Source organism: Pteronotus mesoamericanus, unplaced genomic scaffold (genome assembly GCF_021234165.1).
Source record: "Pteronotus mesoamericanus isolate MK-2021 breed Mesoamerican mustached bat unplaced genomic scaffold, CSHL_Meso_final scaffold_54, whole genome shotgun sequence".
NCBI lineage: Eukaryota > Metazoa > Chordata > Mammalia > Chiroptera > Mormoopidae > Pteronotus > Pteronotus mesoamericanus.
Genome location: NW_026555321.1, coordinates 12,235,785 through 12,256,045, shown reverse-complemented (window position 1 = coordinate 12,256,045; position 20,261 = coordinate 12,235,785). Strand labels below are relative to the sequence as shown.

The 20,261-nt window shown below is 39.8% G+C and overlaps 2 protein-coding genes across 5 annotated transcripts in view; one reads left to right on the top strand and one right to left on the bottom strand.

Annotated features, from left to right (window-relative positions):
- Positions 1–12,672, bottom strand: part of NKIRAS1 (NFKB inhibitor interacting Ras like 1) — a 67,991-nt gene extending 55,319 nt beyond the window's left edge. Inside the window, exons 1-3 of one of the 4 annotated variants that reach the window (XM_054595402.1) lie at positions 12,506–12,672; positions 5,634–5,744; positions 673–914 (exon numbers count right to left, since the gene is read on the bottom strand). In XM_054595402.1, the coding sequence (XP_054451377.1) occupies positions 673–914; positions 5,634–5,727 (336 nt within the window). In that variant the 5' untranslated portion in view covers positions 5,728–5,744; positions 12,506–12,672. Of the gene's footprint in view, positions 1–672; positions 915–5,633; positions 5,745–12,129; positions 12,208–12,505 lie in introns of those variants that run through there. The other 3 variants (XM_054595404.1, XM_054595405.1, XM_054595403.1) reach the window with 3 other exon arrangements.
- A 175-nt stretch (positions 12,673–12,847) lies between these two features.
- RPL15 (ribosomal protein L15) lies at positions 12,848–15,429 on the top strand. Its single transcript, XM_054594875.1, has 4 exons — positions 12,848–12,912; positions 13,604–13,785; positions 14,212–14,348; positions 15,060–15,429. The coding sequence occupies exons 2-4, from the start codon at positions 13,614–13,616 to the stop codon at positions 15,363–15,365; spliced, it is 615 nt and encodes a 204-aa protein (XP_054450850.1). The 5' UTR covers positions 12,848–12,912; positions 13,604–13,613; the 3' UTR covers positions 15,366–15,429.
- Positions 15,430–20,261: the final 4,832 nt, after the last annotated feature.

Here is a 20,261-nt window from a genome sequence, read left to right as displayed (position 1 = left end):
TGATAAGAGGGTTCCAGGCATGAGAACAAGCAATTGAGAAGGACGTAGCAGTGGAAGAAAATTAACATGTTGGAGAAACAGAACACAGACCCGTGCCAGTGGAGTACAGTGGCAAAGGAACAGAACGATAAAGGTAAGATGAAAAGGAGAGTTGTGGTCCAAGTCATGTAAGACTTCAGAGACCATGGTAAGGATCGTATTTTTAAGTGTAAAATGGGTGGAAACCAATAATTATTTAAGAGTTTTTCCTCTTTTTTTCATTTCTTTCTTTTTTTTTTTTTTTTTTTGTAAGGCTGAAGAATCCTATTTAGCCTAGGAGACAATAAGCCCTAGGAACCAATATCACCCCAATAAATTCCATAAAGAAAAAAAAAATGAGCCCTAGGAAACAGTGATGCCACACAAAATGAAATGGACTATGTAGTACCTGAGATATGAAGTCATTAAAATTCAACTTATACATGGTAACAAGCAAAGGCAGAATAAAGTCAAATGCTGGTCCCGACTGAACTCAGTCAATCCTATATTTCCTGGGCTAAGAAAAATAAATAAAAATAAAGATTACAGATACTGTGAATACAATTTGATGCTTTAAAAATATTTTAACCCCAAATTCCAAGCAACAATTTAAATAGTATTGTAATTCATAGTTAGCATTTTTAACATACTCACCTCTTTTTTGTCTTTAAACTTATCAATTTCTTTCTTCAGAAGTTCCACTCTTTGAAAGGATTCAAGATTATTCACACTGTACACTAGAACAAAGCCATCAGCAAATGAAAAATAATGCTTTGGCAGTTCCACACCTTCCTGTAGACCTCTGGTGTCATAAAGATGTAACTGTTCCTTTACTCCTCGATCTGTTTCCACTGAAGCCATATATACATCTTCCATTGTTTCACAATCTTCCATTCCTGGGATGAAACAGAAATGACTCTATGTGTACCAATATCAAATCATTACGTTGCACCAATTGCTGAGTATTTTCTTGTCTTTTAGAAGTTGTTGGCTTTCTAAGTTCCCTATTTACTATGTATAAGAATCATATTTCCATTTACTAACTTCTTTAAAATGAAAGGTAGTTGTTATAGTAAATGAACAAACTGCTCTTTAAAAATATTTCTTCCAGCCCTGGCTGCGGATGGGTCAGTTGATTGGAGCATCGTCCCATACACCAAAAGGCTGCAGGTTAGATTCCCTGTTAGGGCACATACCTAGGTTGCAGGTTCAGTCCCTAGTCGAGGAACATATAGGAGGCAAACAATCAATGTTTCTCTCTCATATTGATGTTTTTTTTCTCTCTCTCCCTTCCTTTCTCTCTAAAATCAATATTTTTAAAGATCGTATTTATTTTTTAGAGAGAAGAGAGGGAGAAAGAGGAGAGAAACTTTATGTGTGAGAGAGACATCAATTGGTTGCCTCTCACACGTCCCCCAGCTGGAGACCTAGCCCACAACCCACGCATGTGCCCTGACCAGGAATTGAATGGGTGACCTTTCAGTTTGCAGGCCAGCACTCAACCCACTGAGTCACACCAGTCCAGTCTCTGAAGTCAATTGAAAAAAAAAAACATCCCTGGGTAGAGGATTTAAAAAAGTATTCTGTATAGAAATAAAAGTATAAATAAAAATTCAGTAACAATTTAATATTACATGTTTTAAAAAAGTAACTAATGAGAGTCAAAGAACTAAATACCTACATTAGAGGATTAAAGGCTGATTTTAAAAGTAGCTTCAACAGCTAAGTGGCTCCATTTTCTTCTCCATCAGAGCCAAGGACAGGACCTGGAATAAATTTGCTGCTTTTTTTTCTGTACAACTTCCACTATTTCCAGGGTTTGTTTATGGGACTCAAAAATTTATATGTCCAATCTGGGCCTGAGCACCAAGCTTTAATTCCCAATATGTACTGGGCAGTTTTATGTGAATGTCCTGCAAATTCTTCAAACGATCAAAACTTGTCATCATTCTTTCCCATACCTGTTCTTCCTCTTTGCTTTCTCCCCTTGATCACCATCCACCTGGGCAGTCATAAGAGTTTTCTTTAAATGGGGAAAAGGTGGGTGAAAGTTATCATAAACCAGCCACTCTAATGCTGAAACATCTGCTCAATACATTGCCTCCTTCCATTCCCATTGGTGTATTATCACCTGAATTGCTGCAACAGTTCAGTAAACATCTGGTGAACACCTGGTATCCTTTCTAGACTCTGCTCAAATGTCAGCTCCCTGGATCCTCTCCTGATTATCCCCTTCCCCACTTTCTGCTCCTGCTGTGCCTTGTATAGGTAATACCATTTAATATTTAAATCTTCGCATATTGGTCCCCTCCAAAGCTTAGGTGTAAATTCCTTGAGAGCCAGAACTGTGGCTAATCTATCTTGATAGCTCTGAGTACTAACAAATTGACTTACAAACATAGGAAGTCCTTAGTAAATGTTTGCTAAATGAATGAATTCATAATTGATGTCTCAATTTCAGTCCCTTCTTGCCTGAGTGATCCTTTTAAAATGCATTCCTAGCCCTGGCTGATTAAAGCGTCATCCTGATATGACAAGGTTGTGGGTTCAATCCCCAATTTAGGCACATACGAGAATCAAACAATGAATACACAAATAAATGGAACAACAAATCTCTTTCTTTCTCTCTCCACCCTTGTCATCTTCCTCTCTCTCAAGAAATTCTTAAAAAAATTAAAACGCACTCTGATTTTGCTTTATTTGCACAGCTTTGTCTCTTCCACTAGTCTACAACTCCCTTGAGAAAAAGAAAACATCCTGTGTACATAGCGGGTATTAAATAATCATCTCTTGATAGGGGATTAAGAAGAGATTAACACTTAAAATGTTAATTAGTAGAGATGCATATGATAAGATAGATATTAAACTGTTCCAGTAATTACCTTCATATTTAAATATGAGCAATATCTGGAGGTAAAATCATATGGAGAACATCCTATGCCAATAAAACACACTATATTATAGGCTTTAAAAAACTCTTGCTGTAATTCTCTTAAACAACCTAAATACTAGAAAATGCTTTGTTGCAGGTGCCTTATATGAAATGTCTATAAATATTAAACAAAATCTCCATAAAGTATTAGGTTAGAAGAAATAATCATATAATGATAAAGAGATTGGATCATGAGAAAACAAAAATTTACTTTCATCAGCATAATTCTTTAAAAAAATTTTTTTATTTATTTATTTTTAGAGAGAGGGAATGGGAGGGGAAAAGAGAGGGAGAGAAACATTGATCTGCGAGAGAGACATCGATCAGTTGCCTCTCGCATGCCTCCACCTGGGAACCTGGCTGGTAACCAGACATGTGCCCTGACTGGGAATCAAACCAGTGACCTTTCAATTTGCAGGCCGGCATGCAATCCACTGAGCCACACTAGCCAGGGCTCAGCAGCATAATTCTTTATATTAAGGAATGTGCTCAATGTTTAGAAAGGGAAAATTATTCATATGTTTGAGTATGTATCATCCTGTGATAAATTAACCTACCTTAAGGAAAGTAAGAAATAGCTTACTAGGCTTTGATTACAGAAAATTTTAAAAACTACCAAGACTTGTCATGGTGGGTGTTTCCCCCTCCCCGCATTAAGATTAGACATTTTGAGATTTTGTTACTCTGTAAATCAACTGAAGTCATGACTCTTCCATCAGCTTTCTAGATCTCTCCCTCTCCATGCTACTGGGCAATAACCCCTACCCTATATCAACAGAAAACTAAGGATATGATTTCTGCAGAAGAGTAAAACAAAGGATGAAAGGATGAAAGGATAGTAAGGTCAATCCTCCAGGCGGAGGAAATGGGAGAATCTGGCCAGTGAGAAAGGTAAAATCCTAAATATGGTAACATTTAGGGTTCCTCAACAAATGTCCCACCCAAGTCACCTTATGAAGCTCAAAGTTATAAATCCTATCCACATGCTTACAGCTTTCAATTAACTTTTTTGCTCTCCATTCCTAATTATGAGTAGACAACCTACGACTGATTACCAGAGACCTGCGGAAAAGGGAGACTAAAAATCAGAAACCATCACCTTAGAGAAAAAAAGACTGCAAAAAAAAAAAAAAGAAAGAAAGAAGACTAACCAAAAAACTACCCAATATTATACTCAAAGAGATAGGATAGTGCATCCATGAAATAAGAACAGTATACTATGAAGTAAAAACTCAACATAAGGGCTGTAAAATAAAGATAAGGAAAACTCTCAAAAAGTGGAACAAAATATTGAGAGATAGAAAACAGGAGAGAAGAAAAAGAGATTACTAGTCTAGAAGGCCCACCATCCAAAAACGGTTCCAGAAAGAGAACACAGAGGAAGGAAAGCATCAATAAAGTAATTCAGAACTGAAGAACATGCATTTCCATTTTGAAAGGGCCAGGTTTTCTTCCTATATTTCAACTAAACAACATGTCACAATGGATTGAATACAAAAGCAAGCAGATATGATAATCCAGCTGCCTTCTATTAAATTGGTCACTAGATTTTCAAAAATGTAAATCAATGCTCTTCTCAGTAAATTTTTTGAAGAAAGAATTATTTTTCATAAAAATGTTATCTTAGCATGTGGTAAGTTTATTGTCATTATTTTAAATAATAAATATTTTTGAGTTTATTTTAATTTCTAATACAGCAAAAATATAAAAAAAATATAACCTACATAAACGATAAACAAAAGCTGTCTGGAGTTTTAAGAGGGTGAAAGGAATCTTACCCTTCACACTCGGGAGTAATTTACTTTTTGCAGAGACATAAATGAGAATCAGGAAAGGAAAAATTAAGAACAAACAGTGCAGCATTTGTGACAGGAGGGATTTAGAAATGAAAAAGTTTGAGAACTGCTGGCAGAGACACCATAACAAAAACCAAATATGGATTTAACCAAAATCATTCAGTATTTTGTGATGGTGAAAGAGAAGCAGAACTCATCAAAATAGTTATTAAAAGACAGCAACATACTCTAAGCTACTTGCCAGAGATAAATACTTCAAAGACCTATGATTCTATTTCTCTCTCCAACATAAATCGCATTTCATTCTAACTTGTAATGTGAGTCTTCCTTACTACACCATGACCTCCTTAAGGCCAAAGATGCTGTCTTCTTCACCTCTCTATTTTCAGAAGGCCCCATCACAGCCTATACTAGGTTTAATAATGATTTAACTCAAATGCATAAATGAATGAGATCATCCAATTCACAAAATTAGATCATACTGCAGCAAACAGATATTTCTTCCATTTTAAAAAACCTATACAGCAGTACTGGAAAGTCATGTTTGAAATAAGAATGAGATCATTCAGTGTGTTCTTAAGTCAGTGATTCAATGACTCCGAGATCACTATTCATTTTGTAAATACACGGGAAACTACATAATATATAAAGGATATAACTTACAGCAAGCACTCTTGAATTTCACTCTCATAAAAGATGGTTTTTTTTTCCTCTCCCCTATTTTTCCCTCCCTCAATCTCTGTTGACTTCTATGACCTTTTTGGGCCCTGGTCCCTTTAGATTACACACTTTTGTGTACTACCATCCATCGTCAGGTTAGTATGACCAACGAAAGACCCCTAGCAGTTCCCAGAACCCAAAGAGAAACTACAGAAAAATAATCTTACCAATAGTATGATTCCCATAAAGGAGCTGCTCCAATATTGCTGTTTTCCCCACGGATAGCAAGCCACAAACCACAACCTTGCAGCCCTTTCCCATCTTCTCTCAGGATATCACTGTAAAGAGAATAGAAGATCTTTACAACCGTACACAGTTGCCCAAGCGGAAGAGCTCAGTTGGTTAGAGCACCATTCCCATACCCCCAGGATGTGGGTTTGATCCCGTTCCATCCTGCCAGGGCACATGCAAGAATCAACCAATGCGTGTATAAATGAGTGGGACAACAAATTGATCTCTGCCTCTCTAAAGTCAATAAATTGAAAAACATTTAATTGCATATCATTGAAATCAACCTTTTCTTTTTCTATGTTTAAATTCAATAATACATACATATACGGGGGGATTTCAAATATAAAAAAGGGTATATTTATAAGTTATATCTTTCCAACCCCATTACTAGTCTTCCATTTGCTTCCTTGGAGCAATGAGGTTCTTATACAGCTTCGCAAAGGTAGTCTAGATAAATGTAAGGGTAGATGTATCAAATACAGATTGTATACACATTTGTTGTTTTCAAAAATAATTAAATGCCTTTTATACAGAGATTATTTCAACACTAATTGAGTGTATAGGAATCTAAATCAAATCCTAGATGAAACCAATCCTTGAACGAGAATGCCTGCTCTTCAACATTTACCTGGAAAAATAAACATAAAAGTAAATATTGAAGCAAACATTAAAATAAAATTTGGATAGAGATGGCATGTATTTTTTTCACTGTTCAGTTACAGCTGCTCCACCTTTTCCCCGTGGCTTTCCCCTACCCTGCCCTCCGTCCTACAGTCAATCCCCCCCATTCTCCATGCCCATGAGTCCTCTATTCATGTTCCTCTGTTTGCGCCTTCCCTTTCTTTCCCCAGTTATCCCCCTCCACCTGCCCTCACTGTCAGTTTGTTCTTTATTTCCAAGTCTCTGGTTCTGTTTTGCTCATTTGTTTTCTTGATTAGATTCCACTTATAGGTGAGAGCGTATGGTATTTGGACATGATTTTTAAAAGAAACCTTAACGCTGCCCCGGCCAGGTGGCTTGGCTGGTTCAAGCATCACCTTGTACACCAAAATGTTGTGCGTTCAATCCCCTTTCAGAGCACATACCTAGGTTGTGGGTTGGATCCCCATCTCCTGGCATATATGGAAGGCAACCAATCGATGTTTCTCTCTCATATAGATGTATATTTCTCTGTCTCTCCCTCTTTCCTCTAAAATCAATCAATAATATATCCTCAAGTGAGGATTAAAAGAAAAAATGCTACTAATGCTACTGTCAGTCTTGGGAGAGTGAGAAATTGGGACTTTGGTAGCCATATGGGATCTCCTAATCATACTTCCTAATGCTAGAAAAATTGCTCAAGCACTTTTTTTTTTAAAAGGTTTTATTTTTTTGAGAGAGGGGAAGGGAAGGAGAAAGAGAGGAAGAGAAACATCCATGTGTGGTTGCCTCTTGTGCACTCCCACTCGGGACCTGGCTAGCAACCCAGGTATGTACCCTGCCTGGGAATTGAACCAGGGACCCTTTGGTTTGCAGGCTGGCACTCAATCCACTGAGCCACACCAGCCAGGGCTGCTCAGGCACTTTAAACTAGAAAGAAAAGAAAAACTCATCTCTCCTAGCTTCCTAACACATCTAAGGAAGAGCAACATCAGGTAACATTTTCTTCTTCTCTTCTTGTTTGATTTTATTTAGTTTTTTAGAGAGAGTGGGAGGGAGGGAGAAAGAGAGGGAGAAAAGCATCGACGTAGGAGAGAAACATCTACTGGTTGCCTCTGTCACACTCCCAACCCAGGCACGTGCCCTGAGTGGGGAACTGAACCAGCGACCTTTCGGTTCATGGGCTGGCGCTCAACCCACTGAACCACACAACCAGGGTTCAGGTAACATTTTCTTCAATTTTCCTCAAAACTTTTACCTTCCAGAAGGCAAGGTATTATAAGGCAAGGCAGAAAGGAAAAAAGGCTCATGGGATACAACAGACTAAGTTGATAAGAGAATTTAAAGTCCGCATCGCCTTTTGCCATCTTCTACCAACTCTTACGTCCCCCAATTCTCTTCTTACCTAGAACTGAAGAACATGCAATACTGACTGAAAGGGGTACCAGAACTACTTGAGTCAAAAACCAACTACAATAAGAAAGCTCAGATAAGTAATCAGATAAACGGGATGCTGGCTCTCTTCCTGTGTACACATGGCTGTTATACATCAGTATTATTGGTTTTTTTTCTTTTTTACCAACACCGAAAACATTAACAAATGAATTTCCTACTTCCTTTTCTCAAAGTCTGTAATTTTTATGACTCAAATCAGCCACAACAGTAATCTGCTGACAGGAAAATCTTTAATGCTACCATTATTGTAGCTCAGTAATGACAGATCATTTGATTCCAGAATAGTACACTGCATTTTATCAGTGGAGAAATAATCATCACTGTATTTCCTTTATATTTTCAACATAACTGCAATACAAAAGTTTTCAGGGCAGAGTTCTGTGTAACATTGCTATTTCCTATGTCAGCAAATATGACTCATTTTAAAAAGTTTTCTACACATACCTCTGAATTTATAATTAATTTAATGTCATCTCACTTATCACAGGACTCTATTCTCTCTGCATATAGTGGTCTCCTGTAAATTACGATACCACTGAATCCTTCTTTCAAAGGATTTTTCATGATAATACTTAAAATTTAAAGGAAAGTGCCACCTAACCACAGGAGAAGAGGTTCAAAAAAGAATCTTCCAAAAGCTAAGAAAAATGATGGCAGCAGAGAACAATTCTGTTGTCAGAAAGGTTGCTCTTGGGATATAAATTCTGATTTTTCTATCGTCATTTCCCTTCCTCTGAAAATGTCTTAGCCCCAACAGACTTTCTAAATACCAGTCCTTATCTCATCCCTCCTTCCTGTTCAATCAAAAAAGTCCCTGTACCACACACTATACCGACCTAAAAAAAAAAAAAAATCTCAAAGGCTTTAAAAAGGCAGGTGCATACAGGAGCTGACTAAAACGGTTATAGGAAAAAACACCTAATCACAGCAATAGGTCCTCTGTACATGGAAGGCAAATATGAGTGCTGGGGATGGCAGCAAACTGGAAAAATGCTGAAACCAACAGAATCCTGAGAAATTCAGAAATCAGATATTCCAAGGGTTTTTAAAAAATGCTAATATATCTACTTTAAAAGTGGTATACTACAATTGTACTTTGATCACTCACTCATGCTAGGATTAGCAGATAAAGTTTGTTTAAAATATGTATTATTTTGTGTGTATGGGTAAATAAATTCCATTTTTGGCATGTATAATGCACGCCCACGTTTTTGCGCATGTTATACATGGGATCATTATATCCATTATTATGCCCATGGTATGTAATCATTATTACCATGTACAATGAGCATCCTTATTTTTCCCTAAAAAATTTGGACAAACACGTGCACATTATACACAGCAAAATACAGTAAATCGAGAGGGCGGGGTTGTTTCAGTATACCACAGAAATCTCCATCAAGGGCAAAAAGTAACCGAATAGGGGTAAGTCAAAACACTAGGTAAGGATATTAAGGTTTTTTAGGATGCGAATGGAAAGAGATAAGACAGAACAGACTATGTTAAATATTTTACATCATTAAAAAGGAAAAAAGATGAGATGATGTGTGATTGATCAAAACACAGCTGAAACATTCTAGGCACATAGTTGTCTTCAAGTGGGAAACAATGCTACATAAAGCTGAAGATTAGTAGCCTGCTACCATTAATTTAGTACGAATTCTTTAATAAGTTAATATCTACTGTAAAATTTTGAGTGAATGACATTAAAATACACATTCAAAAAATACTTTATTTTCTATATATGTAACAATGGCAAGGACTCACATTACATATAAGGAAGTGGTTATGCTTATATATGCTCAGATTTACAAACTACTAAAAGCTTAATTCTATAAGCATTATAATATTTAATAACTCCCAAATACAAAAAACATGCACCATTTCCTTCCAAATACAAAAAAAGAGGTCATCTGCAGTACTGTGCATGAGCACCAAATCACATGACTCGATCCGGGGGCAGCGGGGGGGGGGGGGTCCAAATCTCTTATGTAAATCTAGGTTTCAAGAGTTTGAAAGAGTAGGTGGATTTGGACCTTTAAGGTCCCTGACGCTATAGATGGAAACTGCTTCCCCCAAAACTACATCGACACTGCAGTTAACACAAAAAAGAGTAGTTGGAGCTACTTCTTACAGCCCCTACCCTCAGAAACTGCTGGACCATAAAATTCAATCCATGACCTATTAAAACTCATCTGATCTAATGACTGAGAGAATGTGCTAACCAGGCAAAATTCAGTGCAGTTTTAAATACATACTGCTTTGCTTTCCAGGCTAATAATCTTGCTAGAGAATAAAAACGTGACCTGGTCCATTCCTATGGATAACACTGAACTCAGTCAATATGATATCTATGCTATCTATGAAGTTAATAGTATTTCAGTTATGTTTACATCATAAGATCTATATATCACCTGAAAACTACACTGTATTTTAATGTAAATATCATATATGGTGTGCAATGCCTTTACCATCCATATATGGATACATTTACATACATAAACATATATTAAAAGGGTTCTGCAAACAGTACTGCATGTAAGCTTTCCATTCTTTTATTCTTTAATAAGTATTTACTGAGGGCTTATCATCGTTGTCAGGCATTAGAAACAAGCTAGGGGCAAAACCAGCAATGATCCCTACCCTCAGAAATCTCAAAATCAATTGGAAATACTAATCCAAATCTTGCAAAACTAAACGAGAAACTACAAATTAAGAAACAAGACTACAAAATATAATTAAGAAATTAGCAATGGTTATTCACATTGCCAGGCTCCTTTCCAAACGAATCATCCAATTCTGCAGTCAATCCTGACACATTTTTCTCACACTCCACTTCTGATCCATCAGTAAATGCTCTTATCTTTTAAACATCCAGGCTGGCCCACTGACCACCTCCATCACTAATGAAGTGGCCCGAGGCCCCAACTTCTTTGACCTCGTCGTAAATACGTTCCTGTCACAAACCCCAAAACCTGGGAGTATTTTACTTGACAAAAGAAAAGGGATTTTGCTGCTGTGATTAGAGTAAGACCATGAGATGAGATTACCCTGGTTTATCTGGGTGGACCCAATGCAATCACACCTGTCTTTATAGAAGGGGGAGACAAGAGCATCAGAAAGTGTTAGGGTGATTTGAAGATACTACACTGCTACCTCTGAAGATGAAAGACAGAATCAGGAGGCAAGAAATACCAATGGTCTCTAGAAGCTGGAAAAGGCAAAGAAATAGATTTCCCCTTAACGCCTCTAAAAGGAACACAGCCCTACTGACACCTTGATTGTAGCCTAGTGAGATTTCGGACCTGCAGAACTGTAAGAACAAATCTGTGTTGTTTTAAGCCACTAAATTTGCTATAATGTTATAGCAGCAATATGAAACTAATACAACCTCCTCACTCGTCTCTCTGCTTCCACTTTTCCCCTTCTTTCTTTTAACCTCAAAGCTACAACCCAAATTGATGCTTTAAAAATGTATGAGCCACAGAAAAATTATTCTTCGGCTCAACATCTTCCCGTGGTTTGCAATCGTACGTAGTTTGGAAACCCAAAGTCCTCCTAAGAACCTTGACCTCTCTCAGTGTCCACGGTGTTTCATTGCAGCCACACTGCCTCCCTGCTGTTCCTGAATCAATCCAGGTATACTCCAGCCTTGGCACTTGTCCCTCTGACTGAAAGCAGTCCCCACATCTCCGCAGCTCCCATCCTTCAGGTCTTCTCTCTAACGCTCCTTCTCAGAAAAGACCTACCCTGAACACTCCATCCAAACTTTCCACCGGTACCCCAGCAGTTCCCATCTCTTACATTCCTTAACAGTTGTGCTTAGCACTTATCACCCAATACTGTCTCTTAGTATGTTTATTGCCCGTTTCCAAGAAAGACAGCAGTTCTGCCGTGACCACTGCTGCATCCCCAGCGGCTAGGACACTGCCTGGCACATATTAGACACTTCATAAATATTTGTTAATTGAATCATTGGATCATGTGAGACTCTCACAACGGTAAAGTTGCGGTTTAAAAAAAGGGGGGGGGGAGGAAAATAGGAAATAGGGGCGAAATAACCAAAACCGCTGATTTAGAAGATAAGTTTGATTCTCTTAAATCTTGGCCACACCTAAACTTACAATTTGTAGAATTAAACCACACGATTGTATCAAAAATGAAAATATTCTGGAGACGCAGAAAAGCTAGTAAACCATTTTTGCAATAACGAACGCAACACAAAATGTCAGCATTCTCGGCATTTCTTCCCTGAACACTCGCACCTGTCAACCGGATCTTGGCAAATAAATATTACGCTTTTCTAAAACCAACCAACCAACGAACCAACCAACCAACCTGTGGTCCTGATGTTGCAATATTAGAATCACATCTGTACGCAGGAAAGACACGGGAATGAAAAGTCACAGAGCCGCTCGCGTTCCCCCTCCCCGGACCCTTTTTTAGTGCAAAATACCTCGCAACCGGGCCTGCGGGGGCTAAAGCTCTAACTGGCCGGCGGGAGGGTAAAGAAGGGTGCGCGTCGGCCCTCAGCCGCAAAGCCGCCGCCACGGACGCAAAATTTGGCGGCTGGGGCACCGTCGAGAGCCACCTCGGTGGCCCAGACTTCTGCACCGGTCCCTGGGGGAAAAGGGGACAGCGTTTTCCGCAGCTACACCTAAAGCAAGGAGCCTGCAGTGCGTGAAACGAACCCGTACACCAAAATGACACAGACCTGCACACTTCACAGATCCCGAAGACAGCGACGCACGGGCTGCGAGGCTTGAAGGCGGGTTTTAGCCACTGGAGCCCCGCCTCCAACGTGTGTGTCCCGACCGCGGTTCCTAAATGCTCGACCGCCAAAGCCTTGCCAAGAACTGTTGCCTTGAGCAGCAGGGGGCGGGACAATAGGGAAGGCTGCACCCAATCCCAGCGGAACTCCGCCCACCAGTCTCTCTGTCTCTCTCTCTCTCTCTCTCTCTCTCTCTCTCGCTCTCTCTGCCGGAACTACATGTCCCATGAGGCTCTGGCGCCCCTCCCCCCCAGCTTTCACCGGAAAGAGTTTTCTCTTGAAGTGGGGGAGGAGCCCAAAAGGAATTGTGGGAGAAAGGCTCTTCCTTTCCGTCTGGCCGCAGCCATAAGGTAAGCTGTGTCGGAGAAATTTACTATTCCATCCGTCGCGGATCTCCGTTTACCTGAGCCATCCAGGCTCAGGGTCCTACGTCCTTGGAGCTTTTCCTGTTTCTAGTGTGGCGCGAGTCTGATCAGGATGCGGGGCAGCGGGGATATGGAGAAGCGGCCCCCGGAGCGGGCTGGGGGGACGATGTGATGGCGGCGCGAATTAGAGCTGGGCCCACAATGTGAAGGAAAGAAAGGCGTGGGAATGAGGCATAGGAGCTTGGGCTAGGTCTTTCAAAAGCGAGTCCGGCCGGATGGGTGGAGTAAGTGCCTTTTCCTAGAGAGTTAATCTTCGGCGGCGGGAAAACCTTTTCCTGTATGGTCTGCGAAGTCTCTGCAGATTGGGCCCGGCCCTTGGGGACGCTGTTTGCCGCAGTCATCCGCCCCCTCAGGGCTCAAGTCTATCGCCATTTATTCATCCTGCAAATGTGGGTTTTTTTTCCTGCGCTGCTGCGCTCTGGTGTCACAGGTGACTGAGCGCTGCTTTCAGTGGGCGCAGGGGAGGGGGTTAGGTTGGCTATGCACTGCAGTTTGTGCAGAGCCATTTTCATCCTCAGTGGTTTCCTTGCAGTTGGCGGGGAGCTAAGATGGACGGGCGGAGTCTTCTCGTTTACTTTAAATGGATGACATTTAAATACCCGGTTTTTTCTCAAAGGTGAGCCACGATGGGCGCTTACAAGTACATCCAGGAGCTATGGAGGAAGAAGCAGTCCGATGTGATGCGCTTCCTCCTCAGGGTGCGCTGCTGGCAGTACCGCCAGCTCTCTGCGCTCCACAGGGCCCCCCGCCCCACCAGGCCCGATAAAGCGCGCAGGCTGGGATACAAGGCCAAGCAAGGTGAGTGGCCTGTGCCTGGGTGCTGGGGTAAAATTGGATTCCGTGGGAAAAGCTGCTATTGCCCTGGTGTCGACCTTCACACGAGGCTTTGGCAGCAACTGTTTTAAGCTATCAAAACATTGAAATTGTTGACCAGCAAATGACTGCGCCCTTTTGTCTATCAAGTGTGTCATCGGTTACACAAACTTGCGTGAGCCTGGACTAAAGATAAGTAGCAGTGTAGAGGGGAAATGAGAATTTATTTCTGTGTGTGGTTAACAAAGCTTTTTAAGGTGAGTCTCACAATCTGGTATGTTTCTTACCTCCATCAGACACGTAGCATTTGACATGGTCTGAATATAGTTGCTGTAGGAGCGAAAGTGACATGTCATTGAGTCTCCCATTCTGTGGCTTTTATTATAAGACCACCATAATTTTTGTTTATAGGCTATGTCATATATCGGATTCGTGTGCGCCGTGGTGGCCGCAAACGCCCTGTTCCTAAGGGTGCGACCTATGGCAAGCCTGTCCATCATGGTGTTAACCAGCTGAAGTTTGCCCGAAGCCTTCAGTCTGTTGCTGAGGTAAGTGGTTATTGAGAAGTAGTTGTATTGGTCACCTCCAGGAGATGGTATACAAGAATTTGTGCAGGTTTCTTTTTTTTCGATGGCTAACTGGTGCCTAGGTGAGCCCTTTGTGTTTTAGATGCTGTTTAGGAGTTTTACTTATTAATCTTGGGAAAGAGTTTTGGTCAAAGATGAGACTTTGTAAGTCTTTGTTACTGATTTGTTTTTGCTCCTATATCTCGGAAAGTTGTGTTTTAAGGTTAGTGAATCTGGAACCTCAACTTTTCAAGGGCAGTGAACTTTTTCTGGAAGAGCATATCTCCCCAGGTATATAGAAGCTGTGCGCTTTTAAAAGGAAAAGAAGGCTATGCAAAAGAAACCATTGTGGCCTCTAAAGCCTAAAATATGCTAAATGTTAAGGTTTTCTATATAGCATTGAGAATAGTTTAGGCTTTGGTCCCACTTTGATGTATTAGAAAGAAGACAAGTTTCCAGAATCCTAAATTTTATTAGCTGGATAGTCTTAACATTCAGGCCTTAAAGACATTCACAAACCCCAGTCATTAGGTAGGCGATGATAATAATAGAGAATAGTTAAGTTTACCTTTACCTTTTCATACTTGATAGTCACACCTCAGTCTCTTGTATAGTGGTGAACTGAAAAGAATTCTTTATTTCTAATTTGCTACTGTGGGAAATGCGGGAGGCTAACAATTTTTCCTCTTCTAGGAGCGAGCTGGGCGCCATTGTGGGGCTCTGAGAGTCCTGAATTCTTACTGGGTCGGTGAAGATTCCACGTACAAATTCTTTGAGGTTATCCTCATTGATCCATTCCATAAGGCTATCAGAAGGAATCCTGACACACAGTGGATCACCAAACCAGTCCACAAGCACAGGGAGATGCGAGGGCTGACATCTGCGGGCCGCAAGAGCCGTGGCCTTGGAAAGGGCCACAAGTTCCACCACACTATTGGTGGTTCTCGCCGTGCAGCTTGGAGAAGGCGCAATACTCTCCAGCTCCACCGTTACCGCTAATATGTGTCATGTTTGTAAAATTCTTACCTAATAAACAATTTAGGACAGTTGTGTCTGCTTAAAAGTGTTCTTTAATTTGTTAAAACTAGTGTCTGCAGATTGTTTTGTGAATGCATTGTCAAATTATGAAAGTTAAAGTGCAATAATGTTTGAAGACTATTAAGTGATGGTGTATCTCGTTTCTCATAAGATAAACACTTGTTGCTTTATCTGAGCGATTTTCAACCTTTTTCATCTGTGACACACCAAAATGTGTATTAGTTTTTTGCTGATCTGACCAAAAATAATTTTGATTCATTCACACCAGATGGCTATTGTTGTGTTGGCTGTTGTTGTTTTTTTTTTTATTTGACAATCTAAGGGGAAAGAGATCAGTGCCCCTGGCTAAATAGTTGAATATTGCATGTTTTAAAAATTACTGCAACACACCAGTGTGCCACGGCACACCAGTTGAAAATCGCTGCCTTTTCTTGTTAGGGAGTTTTCTATGTCAGTGTTTAAAATACTGTTTGGTATGATAGGTGTAAAATAAATTCTGTGAAAAAGGAGCGCAGAACTAGCTGTGTAGATTTGTTGGTGCATGTGATGAAACCTACAGCTTTATTGGGTAATACAGTGTTCTGCTGGTGTGGTCTCCAGGGGCTGAACTTTGCTTGGAAATGCAAAATACATCTTAATCCATTTTCAATCCTATGCAGAAAAATGAAAGTTAACTAGGGGGTCCATATTTTTAGATTACCTAATAGAAGAAAAGTTAAAAAGAATGCCACCACTTTCAGGAGAATTGAACGATCCTGTTGAAAGAGTTGTTGAAATCCAGGTTTACCTAAACAAAAATGAACATAGTCTCCACAGTACTGTTGATTTTCATAAAAGGTGGCTGTTCCTGGTTCAGTCCCGTAACTTGTGGAGTGTATAGAATCCTGAACTTCATGCAAAGTAGTAATGGCAATTAGCTGGCGTTTATTAAAACTGACAAAATTGGACAAAAGGAAAATAAGGGTTGTGTTAATTTGTAACCATCGTGAGTCCTCCAGCCACCTTGGGAAATAATAGCTTTATTTGGAAGTACTTCATTTCTGACTCCACTTAGTCTGATGACATCTTGGGGCAACCCTTTATGTCCGTTATCCCCATAAGGCCACTGAGAAATGTCATGTATTTGGCATCAATAGTTCATGGTTTCCAGGTGAATCTTATGCACTGTCTACAGTTACTTAGTTCATACCTACTCAAATACCCTCAAAATCCTTAACATTCCACGAACTGCGGGCCTTCCCGTTGTGCCCACCCTAGCGTTAAAGCATACCATCACGTTGTGTTTGCCTCATGTCTTGCAGTAGGCTAGGCGTTTGTGTCCCAGGGTGAATTTGAGCGTAGGAAATACAGAAGAGGAATTGGCCCCAGTTTCCAACTCCAGATTTGCTGACTTAATAGGTAGTTTGATTCCAAAATCTAATTGCTGGTTTCATGTTTTTTTCAGGAGTCTTGAAAGGCTCAGTTTAATGATACCAGAAAACATTTAGCAGACTGAAAACCTCTTTAAGACCTAAATTCCTTTCCACTCAAAAATAAACCATTTTGTGCGTAGATGTTCAACTAAAGGAATAAATGTCTGTTGAACTAAACCAAGTGGACCTTCTGTTATCTTTTGTCACCTAAATACGTGCTTTAGAGCAAATGAAATAATATCCAAACCTGTGAAAAGCTATCAAAACGCGATGGTATCCCTGGCTGGTGTCCCTCACTTGGAGCATTGATTTCTGTTCAGGGCATGCTCCTAGGTTGCAAGTTTGGTCCCTGGTTGGGGCCTACAAAAGCAACCGATTGATGTTTCTTTCCCTCCCACTCTAAAGTCAAGCATGTCCTTCCATGAGGATTAAAACACGATGATGGCAGGAAGTCAATTTGTGAGGAAATGAAGTGAGTAGTACTTAGTCTTAACAGTGTGTTTCTCCCTTGGTTCTTTGGTTCCTGCAAGAATTAGAAAAAGTCATTCAAGTCTTTCAAACTACTTAAAATGCTAATTTGGGAAGAGGAGGGGGAGGGTTCAGGCTTCTTTACAAGAAGCACTTGCTCCTCTCCTTGGGACCCTACAGTTTTATCTCCATACAACAAGCAGCTAGAGGGATTCTGTTAAGTCTTAACATGTCACTGTTGTGCTTGTTACTGAAGTCCTTACAAAAAGCTTCCATGATCTTCCTATTTCCACCATGTGACTTAATGTCCTATTTCTGTCCTCATTCCATGTCATACCAGCCTTCTTGCTGTTCTTAGACAGCATAGTGCTATTCCTAATGCTTTTAGGATGGGAAAACATGGTATTAATTGAAATTGATTTCCCCACAAGATGTATATAGATAATTTTAACTCTCGTTTTGCTGATGAGCAAACAAAGATGAAGCAACTTGCTCAGGTTACACATTTAGTAGCATTCTGGATTCATATCCTCCCTATAAACAGTTTAGATTTTAATTAGGTGATACATTGACATGGCTAAAAGTTAAAAGTTTAACTTTTTAACTTAAAACGTTAAAAAGGGGGGGGGGGAAACCACAGAATCTATTCTTTTATATAATTGGGGGAATAGAAAAGAAAGCCCCTATCCTGGGCCCCACTCAGTGGCAGCTTCTTGTTCCATGGGGTTAAGGAAGACTTTGAGGAAATAAAAGTTGTGGAAAAATCCATGGCAGTTGCTTTATATGTTGTGATGAGGTAAAAGGGATGAAGTGTGAAGGCCACTCACACCTTCATCTTGCCTCGGGCTATGTCCTGGAACCCTGGGGCAGGAAAAGCGACAGTCCTGCTTCTCAGGATCGTGCGGTGTGTAGTGATAAGGGAACTACCAGCCAGAGGAGCAACACTCCCAACCTGTTAGCCAAAAGGGAGAGCTGTGTGTCTCTAATCATTCTAAGTGGGCTTGGCTCCTAAGTGGTCTGTGCACCAGCTCCATGTAGGAGACCTGAACCAGAAGTTTGCTGCATGAGCTCTCAATTTTTAATATATTTCATCAAGAGATACTTTCATAAATGTATAAACATTACTTAATGTATTTTCTTTTTTATCCTAATGGTAAGCTATCCCACACGTTGATTTCTTTCATTTAGTTACATATCTCTGATCTTATTCTTTATCAGTTCATAAAGAACTTCCTCATTCTTTTTATTACTGTAAGGTATTCAATCAATATGGATGTACCATAATGTGTTTAGTGTGGCCCCTATGGATGAACATTTAAGACTTCTTTCCAATGTGTTGCTTTATTTTTTTAAATTAAATATATCTTAGTTTATCTGTAGGATAAATTCCTAGTAAAATGGCAGGATTAAAAATTATATGTATTGGCAGAAAAAGTCTGCTCTGCTAGTCTGATCAGAAAAACTACGTTATCTAGTTTTATTTTTGTACTTCTGAGTGTGGCAATGGCAAAGCCATGTATACACCATAGCTTTTTTTATCTGGACATGCCACTAAACATTTTCCTGGTACCTCATACATTTAGTTAGGGGTCTTATGATTTATTCTTGACAATGGAGCAGGAGCAAAAGTGACATACTACTTCTCTCCAAGACAGTCAAAAGTTGGTATGCCAGTGAAAGCCAGTGTTCTAAGTAGCATAACTGCAAAAATAGAAGAAAGCTGTTCAATTCCTAACAGATCGTACAAGTCAGAAATAAATTTTATTGTGTTAACCTACTGTGTTAGTTGTGTTCGTTCTTATGGCAGCACAGCCTAGTTTGACCCTGACTAATTCAATAAGTTAGTTGAGGACCATTGTATATTTAAGTCTTATGTTTGCTTTATGGTGATTTTTTATTTTTATTCCTTTTTCATTTTTCTATCAGTATCCATACACTTAAGTATCATGCTATAATAAATGAATTGGAAAGTGGCTGCTAGCTTATTGCTGCTATGCTTCATCATTCCCCTTGCTCAAGATCCTTAAAGGTGAAATTATATAGAATAAGTTCTTGGAATTTCAACCACTCATCATGTCCTTTCAATGCTAAGCTCTGATCCCATTTCTAAATTCTAAGATTCCTAAGGAAAATTAGAATACATATTGTATCAGTCAAGCAGACTAGATCCTGCAGTAACAAACAACCCCCAAATCTCAGTGGCACAAAATAATAAAGGTTTGTTTCTTGTACATACTGCCTGTTCCCTGAGGGTTGGTCGTGGTTGTCACTCCAGGAACCAGGCTATTGGAATAACCACCATCTGGAACACAGCTCATGGCAAAGGGCAAGGAGCGTGGTACAGCATGCCCTGGCTTTTGGAACTTCTGCTCAGAAGGTTGTTTGAAGCAAGTCCCATGCCTCTACTTGAGTTCAGAGGGTAGGGAAGCAAAATCTTACCATGTGCCTGGAAGGAGAAGAACCAAACATTTGTGAACAGCTCTGATGACTACCACATACACTAACCTATTTGATTTTCTTTTGACCTTGTACACACTTGAGGGATCGTAGAGAACAGCTATTAAACCAAGAGGAGAACAGGAACCAGTGCAGTCTGTGCTGGCAAAGAGGAAACTTTATTATTCAACATTGCTAGAATTGTTAGCATATGATGATAATAAAAACAGACTTCTAGTCAGCTTTTGTTATTTTAAAATTGTCTGCAGACAGTGCAGCCCTCCTACTGAGTTGATTCGTTTGGCAAAATAAGGTTATTCACACACAACTCTGCAACAAATTTTCCTGCCATTTCATTATGTGACATGGCTTCTTTCCTGTAAACACAAATATTTACTGAAAAATACTTTAGAATTGCACTATCCAAATGTGGTAACCACTAGTAGCCTGTGACTAAATTTAAATTTAAATGAAATATAATTAAAAAGTCCATTCTTACTTTGGCTGGTGTGGCTCAGTGGAGTGCCAGCTTGCCAACTGA